The 23651-nt window shown below is 38.2% G+C and overlaps 1 protein-coding gene across 3 annotated transcripts in view; it reads left to right on the top strand.

Annotated features, from left to right (window-relative positions):
- The first annotated feature begins 7006 nt into the window (after positions 1-7006).
- Positions 7007-23651, top strand: part of LOC310731835 (voltage-dependent calcium channel subunit alpha-2/delta-1) — a 113692-nt gene continuing 97047 nt past the window's right edge. Inside the window, exons 1-3 of one of the 3 annotated variants that reach the window (XM_083551742.1) lie at positions 7007-7699; positions 16580-16661; positions 17111-17227. In XM_083551742.1, coding sequence (XP_083407868.1) covers positions 7593-7699; positions 16580-16661; positions 17111-17227 — 306 coding nt within the window. In that variant the 5' untranslated portion in view covers positions 7007-7592. The remainder of the gene's footprint in view (positions 7700-16579; positions 16662-17110; positions 17228-23651) is intronic. The other 2 variants (XM_083551741.1, XM_083551740.1) reach the window with 2 other exon arrangements.

Here is a 23651-nt window from a genome sequence, read left to right as displayed (position 1 = left end):
TTTCAAATGCATTTTTATAGGAGTGGGCAAAACTGGGGGCTGTTCATTAAAGATGTTAAACTGTACCACACCGATGCTCTGAAGGGGAAATTGCAGAGTTCACTAGAAGCATCAGATTACTGACTGATTTAATATAAAACCTACATTCCAAAGGAAAGTGAGAGATCGCAGCTCTTCAATGACCACACATGGAGAGTTATTCATATACCCATATGCTCTGGGTGCCATAAATTTCAGAACTTGTCTGTAATGGTCACACCACATAAATATGTAAAAAAGACCCCCCACCTGCAACTGTGAAAATATTCTGCACTTCTGCACTAATCTGGTCAGATTTTTAAAAGTATAAGAGTATTTAGGAGCCAATTTGATGCCAATAAAACCAAGAAAAATATGCATGATTCTAAATGCCTTAAAAATCTATTGGGTTTATTTGTGTTTGAAGACATTTTTAAATCCTTGATACACGTGGGTGTAGATCAACAAAATCACATGTTTTTGTGCATTAAGCTCAAAACCCCACTAACTATTAAACTAAGGCCATTGCTCCAGCCATACAATATCTTAATCTCTGTTTATTATGTTGATTATAAACCAACCCTTACTAATAACATGCTACATTGTGTGGCAGAAGGTGAATTCAAATCAATTTAAATATTTATTGAACACTGGGTTTAACCGTGTTGTAATTTTTATTGCTGGATCAGAAAAAAAGGGCCACCTGAGGATGTGCATCACAAAAGTAATAACACACAACAGTGAGAAAAATCCATGCCCGAGGGAGGTTTGATATGACCAGATGCAAACAGAGTCCTATTTTCACCTCCAAATATATTATTTTTGTATAACAGCACAGTCTAGAGTGTGTTCCGCTTACACCAAAGCATTTTTGCTAATGATTGCAATGCTTAATTTATTAATAAGTGGCATGTCACTTATTGTAATGGTTATTGTTAGATTCAATATAGTGGAAGGTCTGCAAGATGTATTACATACATTATAGTATATAAGTCTTTTACTGACATCTGGTTCTCTCTCTCTCTCTCTCTCTCTCTCTCTCTCTCTCTCTCTTTCTCTCTCTCTCTCTCTCTCTCTCTCTCTCTCTCTCTCTCTCTCTCTCTCTCTCTTTCTCTCTATCTCTCAAAAGACATAGCATGTAATTTGTCTTAGGAATCTCTATCTCTATCCTCTAAGGTTTATATGAGAAACCTGTAACTCCTCTGTCCTACTGAGAAAGCATATATATATATATATATATATATATATATATATATATATATATATATATATATATATATATATATATATATATATATATATATATATATAAAACTGCCAACAAAAGTAAGTACACCCTTAGTGAACATGTCAGCTGCACAGGTTGTTGCTGGGATCTTCTTCCACTCCTCCATAATAACATAATGGAGCTGCTCGATGTAAGACACATGGCACTTCTTCACCTTCCGCTTGAAGATTCCCCACAGGTGCTCAATAGAGTTTAGGTCTGGAGACATACTTGGCCACTCCATCATCTTCATCTTTAGCAAGACAGGTGTTATCTTGGGGGTGTGTTTGGGGTTCTTATTATGTTGGAAAACTGCCGTTTGGCCCAGTTTCTGAAGGCACACTGCAACAAGTCAGTTTGCATGGCCATCATTTCAAAAGGAAGCATCTTCTGAAGCTGGCTCACAAGAGATCTACAAACAGTTTGCTGAAGACAACCTGTCCAAAAACATGAATTACTGAAACCATATCTTGTGGTCTGATGAGAGAAAGATAAACATGTTTGGCTCAGATGGTGTCCAGCATGGTGGCGATGCCCTGGTGAGGAGAACCAAGTAAATTGTGTCTTGCCCACAGTCAATCATAGTAGGGGTAGCATCATGGTCTAGAGCTGCATGAGTGCTGCTGGTACTGGGGAGCTGCTGTTCATTGAGGGAAACATGGATTTCAACATGTACTGTGACATTCTGAAGCAGAACATGATGCCCTCCCTTCAGAAACTGGGCTAAACGGCAGTTTTCCAACATAATAACGACCCCAAATATGCCTGTAAGATGACAACTGCCTTGCTGAGAAATGTCTCCAGACCTGAACCCTATTGGGCACGTGAGGCATCTTCAAGCGGAAGAAGTGCAATGTGCCTAACATCCAGCAGCTCCATTATGTCATTATGGAGGAGTGAAAGAGCATCACAGCAACAACCTGTGCAGCTCTGGGGAATTCCATGCCCAGGAGTATTAAGGCAGTGGTAGTATTCAGAGCCCCTTCAATTTTGTCAGTTTTGGTATGTTGCATTCTAATACTTTAATTGTTTAAATGTATTTTTCTCATTAATATACATTCAGTACCCCATAATGACAAATTAAAAGCAGAATTCTATAAATGTTTTTTTTTTTTTATAAAAAAAAGAAACATCATATGTACATAAGAATTTAGACCCTATACTCAGTACTTAGTTGAAACAACTTTGGCAGCAATTACAGCTTTGAGTCTTTTTGAGTATGACTCGATAAGTTTTGCATACCTGGACTGGGAAATTTTCTGTCATTTTCTGGGAAATTTTGGTCACTTTCAGGTCTCTCCAGAGATGTTCAACAGCTTTCAAGTCAGAGCTCTAACCTGGCCACTCAAACACAGACACTCTTGCGTTGTCTCGGCTGTGTGTTGACGATTGTTGTCATGTAGATAGGTCAACCTTCACCCCAGACTGAGGTCCTAAACACACAGGAAGAGGTTTTTATTGAGGATATCTATGTACTTGGCTCCATTAAGTTTTTCCTAAACTATTACCACTTTGCCAGTCCCTGCTTCAGAAAAACACTCCCACGACATGAGTCTGCCACCATCAAAATCCAAACGAGCTTCCATGGGTTTTGGACCGATGAGAGTTTTCCGTCTAGCCACTCTGTCATTAACTCAGATCGGTGGAGGGCTGCAATGATAGTTGTCCATCTTGAACTTTGTCCTGTCTTCACATAGGATCTCCAAAGCTTACTCTGTGTGACCTCTGTGAGTCCTGGTTGTGCCACATTTCTTGCATTTGAGAATTCTGGCAAATTATTATATATATATATATATATATATATATATATATATATATATATATATATATATATATATATATATATATATATATATATATATATATATATAATATATGTGGTAAATCATTATTCCCAAGCCATGCAAATACAACTTGTATAAGAATGATTTTTTTTTTTTCATTCTTCATCTCTAAAACAACCCTCAATCATGATAAAATCACTGTAACACACCCTTGTTGTCTATTCCTGTATAAAAAATTGCCATTCTAGTGTCGTGCCTTCCCCACCATGGGCAAGTCCTCTAATATATGCTCCTATCCTCAAATTCATGCAAAATAACAAGCTGGGTTGACTCAAAATATGACAGGTATATTACATCAAGGCCAAACAAGCATTCCTGTGCAAACTGTATTCTGGAGGAGGAATTGGCTATCTCCAGTACAGTCCTTCAAATCCTATACTAGGATTTGCAGCCTTGCAAAATCCACCCTCGCTGTTTCTCTCTAGTCAGGCAGGGTGCCTGAGCCGGTTGATTCTCATGAAGACTAAAACTGCTAACAAAACCAAAGCTACCTGCAGGGGAGGGACAGGTCGAGGGGAAAAGGATTCAGTATTATTTCACTGCCTAGAGCTGTGTCAAACTGTTCAAGCCTGTATAAGATACAGAAATTGCTCTTTAGTAATTTAGTAATTGCTCTTTAGAACAGTTTCCTGGTTAGGGCTACAGTGGATCCAGAGCCTGTTCTGGAAGTGCAGGGCGAATAAATCAAAATAATCAAAACTAAATAAGGAATAAACCATTAGGGTATGCTGTTATGGGAAAGTGAAAAACAACAGAATAGAGTGACATGAACTGAACCAAAGCAGAATAACTGTTCTAATGCCAAGAGTGTTCTAACAGCATTCCAAAGGTTTTCTATGTATGTTATCCTACAGCAGCTTACTAGTAACAATTTTTCATGCCTATATCACCAAAGTGAGTACACCCCTCAGCTTCCCTTTTATTATATCTTCTTAAGAGATAATACTAGGGAAATGAAACGTATTTTTAAGTAGTCAGTGTGCAGCTTGTATATTTTCTGTCCTCTCGAAATAACTCAGCATACAACCATTATTGTCTAAATAACTGGCAACAAAAATGAGTACATTCTGAATGATAACATCATGTATGTCATGTGATGATGCAAAGCAAGCCACATGTCCTATTCATCATGTTCATGTTTTTATCGGCTTGACAGGACCATACAAATGTGTGTATCTTGTATTAGAGCAGTTCAAATTTGGTGCTTTGAGTTTAATTCTCTCATACTGACCGCTGGATGTTCAACATGGCACCTCATGGCAAAGACTCTCTGAGGATTTAAGAATTAGAATTGTTGCTCTCTAGAAAGATGGAGTAGGCTATAAGAAGTTCGATAACACCCTGAAACTGAGTTACAGTAAAGTGGCCAGGGTCATACAGAGGTTTTCCAAGAAGGGTTCCACTTTGAACAGGCCTTGCAAGGGTCCATCAAAGAAGTCAAGTCTTTGTGCTGTGCATCAGGTGCAGAAGCTGGCTTAAAAAAAACGACGCATGAGTGCTGCCAGCATTGCATTAGAGGTTGCAGAAGTGGAAGGTCCACTTGTCAGTGCTCAGACCATACGCCACACACTGCAACAAGTCGCATTGCATTGCCAATCGTCCAAAAAGGAAGCCTCTTCTGAAGCTGGCTCAAGTCAAACAGGCTGAGAGCATACATGTTTTTTGTACAAGGGCTATGTTTTATGGCTAAGACTAAGATAAATTTGTTTGGTTTAGATGGTGTCCAGCATCCGTGGCAACGCCCTGGTGAGAAGAATTAAAAAAATTGTGTCTTGCCTACAGCCAAGCATGGTGGTGGTAGCATCATGGACTGGAGTGGCATGCATGCTGCTGATACTGGGGATTCGGGGTTCATTAAAGGATACATGGATTCTAACATGTACTGTGACATTCAGAAGCAGAACATGATGCCCTCCCTTCAGAAACTGGGCCAAACGGCAGTTTTTCAACATAGTAACCACCCCAAACACACCGCCAAGATGACAACTGCCTTGCTGCGGAATCTGAAGTGATGGAGTGGCCAAGTATGTCTCCAGACCTAAACCCTATTGAATACCTGTGAGGCATCCTCAAGCGCCATGTGTCTTACATCCAGCAGCTCCGTGACATCATTATGGAGGAGTGGAAGAGAATCCCAACAACCTGTGCAGCTCTGGTGAATTCCATGCCCAAGAGGATTAAGGCAGTGCTAGATAACAATAATGCTCAAACAAAATATTAACACGTTGAACTTTTTTACATGTTCACTTAGGGTGTACTCACTTTTGTTCTAGTTATTTAGACGATAATTGCTGTTAAGACAGTAAATCTGTACTGTAATACAAGCTGCACACTGACTACTCTAAAAAATATCCGACTTCATTTCTATAGTGTTGTCACTTGAGAAGATACTGTATACTATACTGTATAAATGGTTGCTGAAATGTGAGGGACTTCTGACTGTATATGTGAGATGCTTGATACTTCTTCCCATTTCAAACAACCATATTTTTTAAAGATAATAAATAAGAATGATCACAGTAATATAATAATTTATATTAAATAATCTATATTAAAGCTATACATCTTCTGCTTTAGAAAATTACATACCACTTTTTGACCAATCAGACTTAAGAATTCAATTGCTCAGTGGTAGGAAATAAAAAAAAAATACAAAAAATAAATGCACAGCTGGGAAATGATTTTTGAAGCATGCAAATTTAGGGCAGACTTTGTCTGTTTTGATAAAGGTAATTATCCAGTTACCACTTTACAGTCTGTTTCCTTCAAATGTACTGAGCAGGTGTTCTTGTTCTGTTCAATTTTACAGGCACATTTGTTTATTTGGCAGATGTTTCTTCTTTTTTATTATGTAATGCAAAGTAACTTACAGCTGGATGCAATCCCAGCATGGAGTTGAACACTTTATAGTTAAGAACCTTGATCAAAGTCTCAGCAGTGAGCCAGTGGCAGTATTGTGATGTTACACTTGGTATTTAGAACCTTCAGCACTGACACACACTAAAGGTTGGAGCAAACACTCTATTGTTTTCGGGTGTGTGATAATTTGATGTCACTACTCTGGTAGAGAAAGAGAGAAAGGGGGGGGGGGGGGGTTCTGTTTCTGATTTTGTGTGTGTGTGTGTGTGTGTGTGTGTGTGTGTGTGTGTGTGTGTGTGTGTGTGTGTGTGTGTGTGTGTGGAGAACTTAAGAGAAGGGAATAGGAAGAGACAAACAGAGAGGGAGAAGGAGAGAGAGAGAGAGAGGGAGAGAGAGAGAGAGAGAGAGAGAGAGAGAGAGAGAGAGAGAGAGAGAGAGACAAAGAGAGAGAGACAAAGAGAGAGAGACAAAGAGAGAGAGACAAAGAGAGAGAGAGAAAGAATCAGACATAGAAAGGGGGAGTGAGAGAAATATTCTGTTTATGATTGTGTGTGTGTGTGTGTGTGTGTGTGTGTGTGTGTGTGTGTGTGTGTGTGTGTGTGTGTGTGTGAGAGAGAGAGAGAGAGAGAGAGAGAGAGAGAGAGAAAGAGAGAGAGAGAAAGAATCAGACATAGAAAGGGAGAGTGAGAGAAAGATTCTGTTTATGATTGTGTGTGTGTGTGTGTGTGTGTGTGTGTGTGTGTGTGTGTGTGTGTGTGTGTGTGTGAGAGAGAGAGACAGAGAGAGAGAGAGAGAGAGAGAGAGAGACAGACAGACAGACAGACAGACAGACAGACAGACAGACAGACAGATAGAGAGGGCGAGAAAGAAAGAAAGAGAGACAGATAGACAGAAAAAGAGACACAGACAGACACATAAATACATACAGAGAAAGAGAGAGAAAAAGAGAGAGAGAGAGAGAGAGAGAGAGAGAGAGAGAGAGAGAGAGAGAGAGAGAGAGAGAGCAATAGAAACAGATTCTATAGTTTAACTCTATATTGTTATTATGGGTATATTATAGTATAGTATTATTATAGTTTATTATGCTTTGGCATTACGAATGTCCATATTTGTCGTGCCAATAAATAAACCTCTGAATCTTGAATTGAGAGAGAGAGAGAGAGAGAGAGAGAGAGAGAGAGAGAGAGAGAGAGAGAGATGCTAGCCAATGGGTTGGAGGCTCTACCACTAGAATAGAGATGAGGCTCTGATAAGAGTAACACACACACGCACACACACACAATTCTCTCTCTCTCTCTCTCTCTCTCTCTCTCTCTCTCTCTCTCTCTCTCTCTCCATCCTATCCATCACTTTTCCCTCCACACTCCAGCCGTAAGACTTTCTCAGCTCTTCAGAGGGATCACACGCGTGCCCTCCCGGCCGTTGCGCGTGACGGCAAGCCGTGACGGAGAGACAGGTTTGCGCGCGCACTCCCGGTAACCGGCGGGCCGTTTAACATGAGCGCGTAGACCTGGACCCGATCCCGATCCGATCAACTAGCAGGGAGGAGTTTGATCGGTTTTATCTGCGAAGAGAGAAGCGCGGCGCTGGAGGAGTGGAGCGACATGGCGCGCGGGATGAGCACGGGATCGCCCCTCACACCGCTCCTCATTGTGCTCGCGTGCTCGGCTTTGCACGGCTCGCGCGCCTCGCAGTTCCCCACGTCGCTCATGTGAGTAACGGGACATGGTGCGGTGCGTTTACAAAAGTGCTCAAACTGTTGATTTGCATGCTGAAGTCTTGTGATGAATCCGTAGACATGTTTAATATTAATCATCTACATTATCATCATCATCACCACCATCCTCCTTCACAGCACCTTTACCAACAGATCAAAGTGTTCCATTATTATAAACAGATCATATATATAATCATTTTAGAAGTAGTGTTATGACCCCTTTAGGTATCAAACTCTCCTGTTACCTGAGGTGGTAAATTCCTATCATAATAATAATCACACTTGCAGCTTTAACAGAACAACAAATCCTCATGCTAGTCCCCCTGCCCATTGCCTAACAATACCTTTGAGCATGCTGTATGTGCACGAGCATGTGCATATGATACATTGCAATTAGATAAGGAAGATAATGTTCAACTAGGAGTGGACAAAACTAGTACATCAGATTGTGCACAGTATGCATACTGACATACAGGCAAGCAATAAACATGTAAACATCATAAGGGATATATAAGAGTACAACCTATTTACAATAACTGAATTTGTAACTATTTATCATGATTATCAGGTATTAGATCTTCATATCGCTTGTGTAGATACATATGCACAGAAAGAAAATAAAAATGCTGAATTGCTACAACAGTGTCTTAAAAAACAAAGTGCAGGCTTCCTTTATCCAGAAAAGTGCATGTGATTAACCTTTTATTAACCTTTAGTGTGGCGACACCTGAAATTATTATTTTTATTATTATTGTATTTTAAATTATATAATGCATATCTTTATACATATAGTTGATAATTTCTGAAGCAGCAACAAGTTTGCAGTCTGTTGTTGTTATTTTTGCCTACAGAAAAATAAACAAATGATAATATTGCAGCACTGGGTCATCACACTCGGGTATAAGACAATCAGTTGTGGTATATTAAAACCACAATACTTGGTAATGGACCATGGTGGTAGCTTAGAGGTTAAGGCATTGGACTTTGTATCTGAAAGTTGTGAATTAAAACAAAGCCACATCATGCTGCCACTCCTGGGCCCCCAAACAAGGCCCTAAAGCAGCTCAGAATGCGATAATTGTAAGTTGCTCTTTGTTAATTCTGTTGCATGTTTCTACACTATAAAATATGTACCAGTGTGTATATATAAAGGCAAACAGCAAAACAATATCTGAAAATATGTTGAATATTTTGATCTGATGTCCTACCTAAATTCTTTACACTGTCTATTAATTTTTTTTATAGCCATATCAATCTTTCCTTCCTCCAGTATAGCACAGTGAGGTTTTCTTTTTCCCCGATTGTCTATCTTTACCCAATGATAACTCAGTTTGTACCAAAATGAAGATCCTTGATTTGATTTGTGGATTAAACTTCACATGAAATTAGATTATATAGATAAAGATATGCTACAAATAACATGATTTTTTTCCTACTTATAGAAAACTGGTCAGCAGACTGAATGTCTACCTGAGTGAGTGAGAGAGAGAGAGAGAGAGAGAGAGAGAGGGTGAAGGTGCAAATGAGTTGATGAATGTGAATAATACATGTGATAGGGTCACTGATGGCTAAGATCAATAGCAGTCTGTATTTTGTCACTGTTATGGGGTCTTTAATTAACTGGCTTAGGTTGAAACATAGGAGAGAACACAATGTATAGGAAAGGAGAGGGAAGGAAAGAAAATATAAAAGGTGCATTGTTGCATTGAATCTGCTTTTGTGAGCCCTCCAGAGACGACAGAGACTAAGGGTCATTAATAAACATGGTCTTTTATATGCCTTTGGCTTGCTGTAGCTCAGCGTGTTTCCCAGGTCACAACTGAATGTTGTTAGTCTTGCTTGTTGCAGGTAGTGATGTTAGTTCTGACTTCTGCTCTGTAATGATCTATTATTGAGGTGAGATGAGAGAGGAAGTCCTCAGGGATACCCAGGCTGGAGCAGGTAATTATTCCCCTGATAAACTGCCAGGGAATTCAGTCCCTCCATCTTCCAGCCCAGCTGGTTAAGTACAAAACAAACGCACACACAAACACACACACACACACACACACACACACACACACACACACACACACACACAAACACACACGCACAGAAACAGGCACAGATGTTCGTGTCCAGTCTGACCAAAGGGGAGTGTATGTGTGAATGTAAGAGCTAAAGATATCTGCCTGAGAAAGCAATTTATATAGTATGAGTTTGACATGTTTCACTATATATAATAAATATTTAATCAATATCAGATAGCTATATTACTCAGTCCCACTTCCACTATTGCAATTACATTATTGGAAGAAGGGATGATTGCTATGGCTATATAATATATTGATATTGTGATAATTAATTCCATGATGCATGCCTGGAAATGCTGCAGATACTGTCAGCATTTTTTACAATATATATATATATATATATATATATATATATATATATATATATATATATATATATATATATATATATATATATATATATATATATAATTCAGCCACAAGTGTATTAGTAAAGTGTGGTATTAATGTAGGGTGAGGAGGCCTTGTGTGCAGTCAGCATTCCAATTTATCAAAAGGTGTTTAGTTAAATAGTATAGGACTTAGAGCTGTATAGCAGACCATTTAAGATCTTCCATTCCGACCCATGTAAACCATATCTTCATGTAACAGTGCACAGGAAAATTGTCATGCTGGAACAGGTTTGGGTCTCCTGGTTCAAGTAAAGGAAATATTTTATTCTACCACATCCAATATAATTGTGTATCTCCAACTTTGTGGTAACAGTTTGGGGAATAATTACATATGGTTGAAAAGGTTAGGTGTCTAAATAAATTAATCTATGTACTGTATATGGAATTGTATTTTTTAATGCCAAAATTGTTATCATGTCTTATTTATAAGGTCATTTTTAACATACAAACCTTTTTTTTTTTGTATTCTGACAGCCAAAGCAAAGTAAGGAAATCTAAAATAAAATTATTCCCACGTTATTTTATTAAAAATATTTATTTTTAGAAACAGATGTCAAAGTGTATTATTGGAAGCAAAACTCAGTTTTGTCAAAACATGATTAATCATTTATCCAGAATTTAGCAGCAGCAATAACAGATGGGTTTTTCCCATACCACTATGCATAAGCTTGAAACAGAGTAGCGAGCTTATCTGATTGATGGATTTAGTTGATATCTTTAGACAGACGTAGGTGGGTTCTGTCATTCTTCTTCCCTGGAGACATTAGACGTTTGTGTGTGTGTATGTGTGTGTGTGTGTGTGTGTGTGTTTGTCTACTTTTTGTTAAAGCCTGAGGTGTCTTCTTTCATTTATCCTAATGTAAAGTGATTTTTAAGTTACATTTGTTCACAGATTTATTGGGAAACTCCCTGGAATATATACACATGAACTTGTTTACAGGGGGAATTCAAACTGTCCTAATAAAATTCAAAAATATTCTTTTGTTGCATGGGCAGCAGTGTTTTCCTGATTGCAGAGTTATTCTTAAAAAAACCCACCTAGAGTAACTTGCCTTCTCTTATCCTTATCTGAGCTGTAATCCTCAGGTAGTAAAGGGATTAAATAGTTTATTATAGTGGAGCTCAGAGAAGGACACAATGCTGAACGGACCTTGTCGTTTGTGTGTGAGTGAAACCTTATGTCCACTGGATTAGATGCATTACAGTCAATGTGTTTGTACATAAAAAAAGCCTTTCCTCACAATGCCTGCAGCTTTTTTTTGTGATGAAGCACTATATTACAAGATGGGTTCAAGATAAAACACAAACAGCAATAAAGGTTTGAGTGTTTTGGCCGTGGGGTTGACAGTAAGTGTGTCTGTGAAGGAGAATTGTAAAAGAATGTCTATTCTGTTTTCATTTTCTTCATGTAGGAACAAAAGGATTTTAGTCAGAAAAACAGGAAACGCTCCTCCTTGCTAATAAAGAGGACTAAGAAGGGAAGTGGATTGTTGATGGCTCCAAAAATAGTCTAGAAAAAAAAAAAAACCAAGGCACTGTATTCCAGCGAGTAATTGATACTAATCGGATCAAGATGGTGTAGAAGGAGATGAAACTATCCAGCAAACAAGTCTATGAAAATACCATGAGCCTCCAAGATATGTGTAGCACTTGCAATGCTACAATATACAGTCATGTTAGCAATATAACAAGAACCTTTTTTTTGGCTTAACAAATATCCATGGAACATAATCAGGAGTATTTTGTCATGTGCTACAGATGCTTGGTGCTAAGTATAACTCTTCAACATTACAGCCTGGCAAGAACTCATCACAACAGCGTTCTCCAACTTTGTTTGTTATGCCCGTGTGGTGTTTTAGAGCTTCATGAGGACCTGAGCTAAGCAGATGATGGGGCAGATGAGTGCACTCCACCTGAGACACATTCACACATTTCCTTTTGAACTTTACCATTTGTCACACTCCTGTTTGTTATTCCGTGAGGCACTGAAGGCGCCCCATTATCTTGCGGTAAAAGGCTTCGGTTTTTAATGAAAGATTTTACTCCTAGATTTGAAAGAATGCCACACAACTTATTAGTTTTTTATTAGAATTTTGGCCTGGGTGTTATTGATTATTTCACTGACATAAAGGTACTATAATGCAAATTTGTCCTTTGAAGAAAGAAATCTATACACTTATGACTGTGAGTTCTGAGGATCATGAATGAAGGCTTTGTCTAAGAACATCTAAATGCTTTCAATAAACTTAATCTGTTTTCAGTTGTGGTGCCGTGGTGTGTTCCAGGGTTCTAAGTTTGATTCGGTTGATTCGCAATGTGGAATTTGTTCATACTTGTTTAATGTGGGATTCCTCTAAATTCTCTGGTTTCCACCACCTTCCAAAACAGTGGCGGTAGTTCGATTAGTGACACAGAACTGACCCAGATGCACTTTCTATAAAGCCTGGGTTTATAATCACTGTAACTGTATGTACTTTTTTGTTAGATAGTAATGATTCTATGCAGGCATTATGCTGTAAAATAAATCTGATGTTCTAAAAGCTCTAATATTGTGCTAAAATAATTCCTGTTATGTATTGGACAACTGTTATAAGTGATTTGATTTTAATATTATGTTCATTTAAAATGTAATCATTGACATAGACACACATCTTGAGGGGAATTAATTTATTCTTTCTTTTTTCTTTTTAAATATGGAATAATCGAACATCTTTACTTTACCCAAAGCACTCAGTAGTGACAAAATTCTTATAATTTTTTATAATTGTTAATATATATTACTACTGCTGCTTATTAATTCCCTGTGTATTATTAGTTATAAAAGTGGCATAGTGTAGTACATCAGTTAGCAATGTGACAATTTTAACATTGTTTCAACATTCAACATGATTACAGCTTATCAAGGATTTGATTATAATTTTTTTAAGGAATAAAACATTACTGCTGTGCATTTGTAGGAAAATAATCCAGATCTTGGTGGTGTTAGCCAGCAGCCTGAGCTGGAGATGAAGTGGTTTATTCCTCTTTTTTCACAGGCATTTTCTTTAGACAGTCAGAGAAAAATGGACAAACAAATCTCAGGATCAGACCCTAGGGCACTACCTCTTTCACCAAAACATGCAGACAACTTAATGTTTTAGAAGATCCAAGAGAAGAGTTAGTCGTTGCTGCTTATGTTATTACAGTTATACACAGTCAGTCATCACTAATGTTTCTTTTCTCTTTCTTGAAATTATGACAAACGAAATGCAAATTATAGTAAAGAGAAGCTCTAGAGACAAGGACAGGCTTTCACCCAGCCCATTGTTCCCAGTAGACTATAAAGTATATATATTCACTATATGGGCAAAAGTATTGGGACACCTGACCTGGTTCTTTCCCAAATTGTTATCACAAAGCTAAAGGAACTCAATTGCATAGGATGTCCTTCGATGCAGTAGCATGAAATTATCCTTTCACTTGAACTAGGAGACCTAAACCTGTTTCAGCATGACAATACCCCCATGCACAAAGCAACCTAGATGAAGATATGCTTTGCACCTGTTGGATTGGAAGATCTCCTGCTATAGAGCTCTGAGCGAAACCTTATCAAACACCTTTGTGATTAATGTGAACGCTGCCTGCACCCCAGGCCTCCTCACCGCACCTATATCAGTACCTGACTTTACTTACCCTTGCACACTCCAAAATCTAGTGGAACATCTACCCAGAACAGTCCAGGGACTTATATGAGCAAATTGGTATTAAATGTAAAATGTGATCCCCAAAAAAGCACATACCATACTTATGACTAGGTGTCCGCAAACCTTTGGCAATATTGATTATGTGTGTATATATATGTATGTATATATATAAAAATCACAACATAATGACACATTGTGCATTTTATATTTTATGTTTTCATATTCTATTGCCTTGCTAGATACTGTGTGTTTAAGGTCAAGTACACCTTCATTGAGTCTGTATTTGCATAAGTTAATTAAACTTTTATTATAGAGAAGTCATATGTGGTCTATAAAGCTTTCCTCATAATAAAAAAAATTCACATAATTTGAGTGTATTTGCAATATACTGAGAACAATAGAAAGGGGGGGAGAAAAACAACAGGATGATGGCAGCCAAAACCAATAAATGTGCTCAGTTGAAATTAAATGGATTCAGTAATCTATGCTGGCATCCAGAATTTAATTTAGAGACATTGCCATATTGATATTTTGAGCACAATTCATGTGCGTGTTTCCTATTCTGCTGTGCAGACGGAGGTCTTGACCTCCGCAGACAGTGCCAGAGCCAATCAGATGTGTTTGAATGGGTCTGCTGAACTTTTGCCTCTCTGGCACTTTGAAGTAAAGAACAGCCTTTCAGGCCATCAGTACCAATGCATCAAGCAAAAAGCATAGTGTGTGTGTGTGTGTGTGTGTGTGTGTGTGTGTGTGTGTGTGTGTGTGTGTGTGTGTGTGTGTGTGTGTGTGTGTGTGATATAGAGTGCAATATAAAGACTAGCAATCAAGCAATAAAAGTCTGAGACTCACATTCTGATCTGAGTTCAGCATTTTCCATTCAAAGTGGGGATCCCTGGGAATAGGCTATTTTTACTGATCTTTCTGAGGGTGTGCATATTTCTGTGTTCTGGGAAAACTGACCAAATGTTTCTTTGGCCAAATTCTGGCAAAAAGCCAATAGATGACAAAAAAATATAGAGTGCATAAATAAAACGGTTATTTTTTTATGTTAAATGCTCAGTTTTGGAACAACAATATTGAACAATATGGAACAAGAGAAAGCCTTTTATCAAAACACACAGACAGGACGAGGAGATTTAACAAAAAATTATAACTTAAATTCAAAAGGGACTGCAAAGATTCACAGCAAAGACATGAGTATCTGTCAATTAGACTACTTTAAGCCATACACTCTACACAGCTGGATTGTTTGGAATAGTTGCCAGAAAAAGCCACTGCTTAAAGAAAAAAGAGGAAAGCATTTTTGGAGTTCACCAAATAGCATGTCACTCCCCAAACACAAAGAAAAAGTTTCTCTGTTCAAGTTGACAATAAAGAAACTTTTTGTGGCACTAAACACAAAACTTCCCATCACCATGAGAACTCCATTCCCACAGTGAAGCATGGTGGTGGAAGCCGCATGCTGTTGAATGCTTTTTTTGGCAGACTCTGCAAAACTGGCCAAGACTGAAGTAAGTACAGTAATGCCCTGTTTATCGTGGTGGTTACATTCCAAAACCGCCCGCGATAAAAGAAAAACTGCGATAAACGGACGCCACCCCAAAAATGCTATTTTATGTATACAGTACTGTACTGTATTAACATTTGAGTTCATTTTATAATTAATATATTTTGATTAATAAATTTCATTATTTCAACATAAAACAAATTAGTTATGTGGCAAATGCAAACCGGGGGTAAAAACCGGGGGCGCGAGATTCAAACCGGGCTAAAGCAGGGAATTACTGTATTTCAGTCTGCCAGATATTTGTGACTGGCACAGAGGTTCAACTTCTAAAAGGATAATGACACTTAGCATAAACTGCAAAAGCTGCACTGGAATAGTAAAAAAAAATAAACATCTATGGTATTTGGGAGATGCCCTTATCCAGCGCGACATATAATTATCAATTAAATTTTAATTACAGTTATAGAACTGAGCAGGTGAGGGTTAGAGGCCTTGCTTAAGGGCTCAGCAGTGGCAGTTTGGTAGTGTTTTGATTTTGATTCAGACTTTTCCAATCTAAATTCAATGCCTCAACCACTGAGCTACCACTTCCCAATTTAAAAGTTTTGAAAGCCCAGGCTGTACACCAGTTTGACCCATTCAAATTGAAGAAGCTGGAGAAGTTTTGTGAAGAATGGGCAAAAAAATCTAAATGACTAGATCTGCTAAGCTGATAGACACACCCCAAGGGACTGGCAGCTGTAATTGCAGCTAAAGGAGACTCTACAAAGTATTGACTTCTTTAGAGAGCTGGTGCATTTTTGTGTAAATCAGATGGTACAAACCTCTAAAGAAATCCATTTTAATTCCAGTTTGTAATGCAAGAAAACAGAAAAGGGGGAGTTGAATACTTTCATGAGCCACCGTAGACATCACCAGAGGTTGCATTATGCAGATGTGCCCTTTTGTTTTTAGAGTTGTTATTTTGTTCTGAGTATTTACTGTGAACCTCCTTTGGGATATTTTTGCTAAATCAAATTGGTGTATTTTTAAATGTTTCATTCATTTTAATAATTACGCAAACACATGTTTGGATCCCAGCACAACATCATGACAGCTGATTCAGTTGGGAAATCATATGGCCCTGTTCTTATTCGAGTGATGCCTGTGTGTTCCCTCTCTGGTTATGTATGGTGTGTTTTGTGCATTTTGTACATTGAGATTATGTCTCTTTTTTGCAGCATAAAAGAGTGGGTGGATCAGATGCAGCAGGAGCTGGTGACCCTTGCTGACACGGCTAGCGCAGGAAAAAGCCTAGTGGAGGTTAGGAATTGTTTTTTACCTGCTACTATTACTACTATTACAACTGCTTCTACACATAAACACACATGCATGCTGTTCAAACATTCACTTGGCATAACAAATTAGATTGAGCCTTTTCAAAAAGTTCGTTTTCTCTATAGATCCTGATACACACAATGTGTTGTATGTAGGTCACTCTTGCAGTTGTCAAAAATTCCTGCACTTCCCCTAGTGCATTGTAGCATTAAGAACATTTGAAGAATGCTTGGGTCCTGCTCCTTCTCAAGTGATCTTAGTGCTACCACATAATCCATCCCACTTGCAAAGATGGAAGATAAAATCTCCCAGTCTGAGGGAACATCATGAAACGTTTGAATGTCAGTGGGCTTTCACAGGGCACCATTCAAGTGTATTGAAAGTGTGTAATTTTGCGATTAAAATGTGTCCTTGTGTTTCTATTGTCATTGCAGATCTTTATGAAAAATCAGAAATACTACACTGTGGAAACAAACTATGCAGGAAGGCTGGTGGATAATGCAGCACGGAATATAGAGGACTTTTTAAAGAAGCGAGCGAAAGCCCTTGAGGTACAGTACACACCCTTGCTGGCTGGGAAAAGCCCATGCTGCAGAGATTCTAAATGTGCGACAATATGTAAATGAGCAACGGCACTAAATCAAACACTAAACAGAGGAAAATAATTGTGTGATTATGTTCGGTTGCATACCCATTTTCGGAAGAGAGGAACATAATTTATGCATAATTTTTTTGCTTTTTCTTGAATGCTTTATAAGGACAGTGCAATGCAGGCTTTTCTCACAATCCAGTTATTGCTGGGAGCACATTTGTGTGTGTGTGTGTGTGTGTATGTGTGTGTGTGTGTGTGTGTGTGTGTGTGTGTGTGTGTGTGTGTGTGTGTGTGTGTGTGTGTGAGAGAGAGAGAGAGAGAGAGAGACAGAGAGATAGAGACAGAGAGACAGATGGCATTGCCTTTGCAAAATCGAAAGATGAATTGTTTTCTGTCTTTGAGCCTGTGGATATCTGTGCCCAGTACAGATGTGCTAGGGGCTCCCCTGATGTCAGCCTACTGACCTGGAATGTTGGCACAGAAAGTGTGTACGTGTGTGTATGCATTCATTATAACTGTTTGGCATAGAACTGGGAGTTGGCATGCATTGGTGGGTCTTTAAAAGAAGTCAAAGCAGGGTCGAGAGTTGAAAGTTTGAGCTGAGTATACACTATCATTTATCAGCTCCTGATATGATAAAAGGCAGGTAAGGATCATGTGACTGTACGACACTAATCTAAGGTATTTCAAGTTTTCTTTGGCACGAGGGAAGCAACCAATTTTGAGAACATTAATTTGAGTGAACAGTTTTAAATGGTTGAGAATCAGGCAATGTATCTGATCTCTTTGAACAAAAGGGAGGGGTTTGTAATTTAATGCAAGTAAACAATCATTACATTCAATTCAATTTATTTAAGGAAGAAACCTTAAGAGGAACCAGACTCAATAGGGAACCCATCCTAATCTGGGTTGCACTGAATGTCCATTTATTACAGATAAATGATGTTGAGGTGTGCAGTGATGGTGATCAGTAGCAAACTGTAGTCCTGAGTCAATGTAGCAGACGGTTGACATTAACTACAGTCCAAATCTGAAATTATATAAATTTCATGGGACAAATGAAGTTGGTGCTGGAACATGATGCATTTACAAGGTTTCTTTATTCATTCTGAGTAAATACTGTTTCCTCCTTCCTGGCGGCTTCATCCTCAGCATTCTCCTACTGATATACCCCATGTCCCACCTCTCCACACGTCCAAACCATCTCAATCTCGCCTCTCTCACCTTGTCTTCAAAACGTCCTACAAGCGCTGTCCCTCTAATAAACTTATTTCTAATCCTGTCCATCCTCATCACTCCCAACGAAAACCTCAACATCTTCAGCTCTGCTACCTCCAGCTCCACCTCCTGTCTTTTACTCAATGCCACTGTCTCTAAACCATACAACATCTCAGGTTTTACCACAGTCCCATAAACTTTCCCTTTCACTCTCGCAGATTTCCTACTATCACAAATCACTCCTGTCACTCTTCTCCACCCACTCCACCCTGCCTGCACTCTTTTCCTCACTTCTCTAACACACTCTCCATTACTTTGCACTGTTGACCCCAGGTACCTGAACTCCTCCACCTTCTCCACCTCTTCTCCCTGCAACCGCACCACTCCACTGCCCTCCCTCTCATTCACACACATGTACTCTGTCTTACTCCTACTGACTTTCATTTCCCTTCTCTCCAGCACATACCTCCACCTCTCCAGGCTCTTCTCAACCTGCTTTTATTTCATAGTGAATGTTGCATAAATCCTAAAATATTGTCATTATGATTGATGTGGTCATTCATTTATCTACAGAAGAACTGTAACCAGATAAACTACAGTGTATACTAGTTGCTGTGGCAGATTAGTAGTCTATGGCATTAATCGACCCAGGGTAAACACAAGTCTATCAGATGAAAAGACACAACGTGGAAATTGAGCATAGCTAATTCACTCATTATTCTCTGTAGGTGGGTGGAAACCAGACAAACAAAAGAAAATCTTGTGAGGAAAGATTTGAAACTCTGAATAGACAGTCACTCTAAACCAGGAACCCTGGAGCTGTGAAGCGACAAACCTCCACACTTCACCAGTGGGCTGCTTTTGCAATATCAATTGCCTCTAAAGCATTTCACACACAAAATACTGTACACATTTTCAGGTTAAATCCCTGATTAACAATCATCATGTTTCACACCTGAGATTTCATGCCTTTGCTTGTATAAGACCTGCAAATAATGCGTTTTACCTCTCAGGTGGTTGTAACAGCATTCTGTGCACTTCATTTCACACCGATTACAACTGTGCTACATGTCTCGATGGGACTGCCTTCACCTTTGCTAACTGCCTCAATAATTCAAGGTCTGGTTCTTGTATTTGCCTTTGAAACGTCTAGCTGTTTATCACTTTGTTATGTATTCCCTTGCTTGCTTTTCTATTTATACCACAGCACTGTAGAATTCTGTAATCTGATTGTTTTAAGGGGCATTTGCTAAATTGCTATAAAAACAGCTTGGCTAGCGCTGGTTTTAAATTTAAAATATACATTTATATTATTATTTATACTAACAGCTCTTTTGCAGGGAATGGTATACACCATATAATCTACGACTAATAATAAACAACGTTTTACAAATGTTTAGTAGTCCAGGAAGAGTTTTGATTGATATAATGTATACGGTCAGTAGGATTTTCACCACAGGAACGTCATCTTTTTTTTTAATCCTATTAGCTTCATGAGAGAAATAAAAATAAAGTATAAAGGCTAGTAAAGGAATGACTTTTTTTTTACAGCTGCTATAACATAAAGCATAACTATAATAACTTGTCTTTCACTTTAAAATGAAATTAAATATGGTTTGCTATTACAAATTGTTAGCTATTACAAAAGTGCTGCTTCACAGACAAGTATCTCACGCAGTGAGAATTAATAGCATTAGTAAAGAAACAAACACTCTTCTTCTTCTTCTTCTTTTGGCTGCTTCCATTAAGGGTCGCCACAGCGGATCATCCGTCTCCATACTATTTTGTCCTCTTCAACTGCCTCTTTCAAACCAACTACCTGCATGTCTTCCCTCACCACATCCATAAACCTCCTCTTTGACCTTTCCCTTTTCCTCCTTCCTGGCGGCTCCATCCTCAGCATTCTCATGCCGATAGTAAAGCAAGACACACAATGAACACAATTCTCCTTTCACTGCATCCCCAGCTGCACTGTCGACATACATATTCTCTAGCAAAAGCATCAATAATAACCTCATCAAATAGAAATGCATTATGGTTTTCCTGGCTATTTGAAATAAAGGCAAATTATTTTTGTGCACATGCTACAGGAAAAAAAGCAAAAGTATAAATGATTCATGAAAATTCTTAACAACTTTTTGAACTGTTTTGGTCGACTTTTCCTCATGATGTCCAGCTTTTCCTGAAAATTCCATCTTGTAAATGTCCTCGTAAGTGTTTCTGCGACCAAATCAATTTACGTTCTTCTGTCTGCCATTGTGGAATAAAAAACACAGCTATTAAATCCACAGGAATATATATGAGCTTGTGCCTTTTGCAGCATATGCATTGTGATAACTGCGACTAGTACACACTTTGACCATCCATTCATGTCCAGACATGTTCAGCCTGCTAGATGGCCTTCGAGTGACCGAGTCACAGTCTGATTGGGTAAAGCAACAGCTTTAGAGAACATAGAGTTCACACAGCTGGCCTTACTGCAACACGTGATGTGACGGCTGAAATCTGATTGGATAGAAACAGATTTCAGCCACTCTGCTACGCTCCTAGATGTAGACCCAAGAAAAACGCTATGAAATGAAATGAATGGGCTATCGGGAATAATTAAATACACATTCTATATTAAATTATCTGATAGTGTTTATATAGATTATTGAAAATAGCCCTGACGATCCACCACTGGTGCTTTGTGACACTTTGCTTCGTTGCCTTCTTTGCTCTCATCTCTTGCCATCATTCCTCCGTTATCTCTATCTTTTGTTTTTTCCTCTTGTACCAGCAGTGACCCTTAGTTCAAGCTGCCTCTGCAAGTGACGTCCTCACATTTTGTACCTGTTGTCTGTTTCTCTTATGATGACAATCAACAGCTGCTGCAGTCTGGGTTCTCTTGGGCTCACTACCTGCTGCCATGCTTTCTCTCTCCCTCGCTCTCTCTCTCTCTCTCTATCTCTCTCTCTCTCTCTCTCTCTCTCTCTCTCTCTCTCTCTCTCTCTCTCTCTCTCTCTCTCTGTCTCCTGGTTTTCTTCTAAACGCCAGAGCTGTTTATATATTTCGCAGGCTTTTAACTTTCTTGCTAGCTATTTTTGGCTTCTCATTTGTGCAGAGGATGACGTGGTAAAAGCTGCATCATTTCTTCAACTTCTCCTTCCCTTTAAAGGAACATATCTGTATATTATAGCAGTGCTGGGGATGATCATCCAGTTCTGTTGGGTTGTAGTGGCTTATTATTTTGATACAATTATCTTCAGGTCTGCTTTATTGACTGAGCTCTGTAATTACAAATACACATTAAATAAAATAATGTCCTCAGATTAGAGAAACATGTTCCTAGTGGGGTTTTTTTGGAACACTTTTTGGGAAAGCAGCTTGGTAGCTGATTTGCCAAAGTGGTCCATTGTGTAGTATTGTATATTATATAGTGTGTAATAGTGTAGCATAATGTACTGTATTTTATAGTGACAGAATCTATATTAAAGTTACCATACATAAAGCATAACCATAACTTTACACATATGTTTATATGTATATATTTATTTTTTCATTAATTTGCTGAAGTGAATAGTTATACTATTTTCTTCATATCCGTGCTACTGAAATTGAATGCTTATACATAGATTTGTAACTATCTTTTAATAAAATTATAAATATATTTTATATTTATCTTCACATAAATATACTTTCCTCATAGACCATTTTCATTTTTGGAAATAGTCTCACACAGGCTGGCTGGTGTGTGTGTGTGTGTGTGTGTGTGTGTGTGTGTGTGTGTGTTTCAAATCTGTTGCCAGGAAGGAACAAATTTTGATTTCTGTATGTACATTTTGAAAGTGGTTAATAAAAAGCAAAATGCACAATAATTAATACACTGTCATACCTAGAGACATTTTCCCCTTAACTTTATTGCGACCTGGTAGAAACTCTTCCATGGCCTGATTCTGGGTCCTAAGCCAGTGGTTGGAGACTGTACTTCTGCTGTACCTTTTGAATGAGCTCCCAAATATTTTTATTGACATTTCAGTTTGCAATCTAGTGAAGTTAACCCTTGTAGAATTTATGAGAATGTATCTGCTTCACTGACCTTTTCATTCTATACAATAAGTTTTATCTTTATAGTTCTCTAGCTATGCATTTGAAGATGTCTAAGCCACCAGACTGTACTTTGAAACTTGAGGATGTGCCCATCTGGCGCTTCCTCAGAAAAATGCTTCAGGATGCTAGAGTAAGCAAAAACTCATATGAAATGAGATGTCTCCTGTGCCTCTCTGGATTAAATGAACTCTAGCTAATTTTATCTACATTTATTTCCCAGCAGACTTATTTGTACATACTGATGATATTGTTATCCGTGACCTAATCTATCAATGTCAGGATGCATTTATTGATAGAAACTTTAAAGTATTCGTGCCGCACTGGATAAAAGCATCTGCCAAAAGGCATAAATATAAATGTAAAAGAAAAGTTATTGAAATTAAAAGCATGCTGATAATAACTGCTAACCTTAACTGGCTATATTTAACCTAGTTATTTAGATTGCTAATGCTGGTATAGACTACTGTTGATACAAATATCTAGTATAGATTGCCATAAATTGGCTGGACATCATGTAAAATTCTAGCTAAAGGTAATGAAAATGTAATTTCTGATTGATTTATTAGTCAACTATTTAATGTTAAGCATAAATATGTAACTGGGTGGTAAATATTTTTGGTATATACGGGTGCCATCTATTTCCTGTACCTGTTTTGTTCTGCATTATGACAAAATATATGCTGTTTAGGTTGGTGTGTTTAGTTTGCTATATAGCCAAAAAACTTTGTTGGGTACAAGTGAGGAGACTATGTGCATGCCATTTTGTTCCCACGCTCTTCCTACAGCATCGAGATATGTGGAAAAAGAAGCATGCTCTTGGGCTTTTTTGTGAACAAAGTGTCCTCAGCAAGTGTGTACAGAGGTGCTGAGGGTTTCAACTCTTGCGGAGTGAGTGTAACTTGTCGTTATGTTGAGTTATGTTTTTCAGATTGATGAAAAAAGAGGGAAATGAGAATATATATATATATATATATATATATATATATATATATATATATATATATATATATATATATATATATATATACGCTTGACCATTTTTCCTGCTTCTAACACATCAACACAGGGCAAAATAT

The sequence above is a fragment of the Silurus aristotelis genome (genome assembly GCF_946808225.1).
Source record: "Silurus aristotelis genome assembly, chromosome: 10".
In the NCBI taxonomy this organism is placed as follows: Eukaryota; Metazoa; Chordata; class Actinopteri; order Siluriformes; family Siluridae; genus Silurus; species Silurus aristotelis.
Note: the sequence above shows the minus strand (reverse complement) of the source record. Positions and strands in the feature narration are given on the sequence as shown.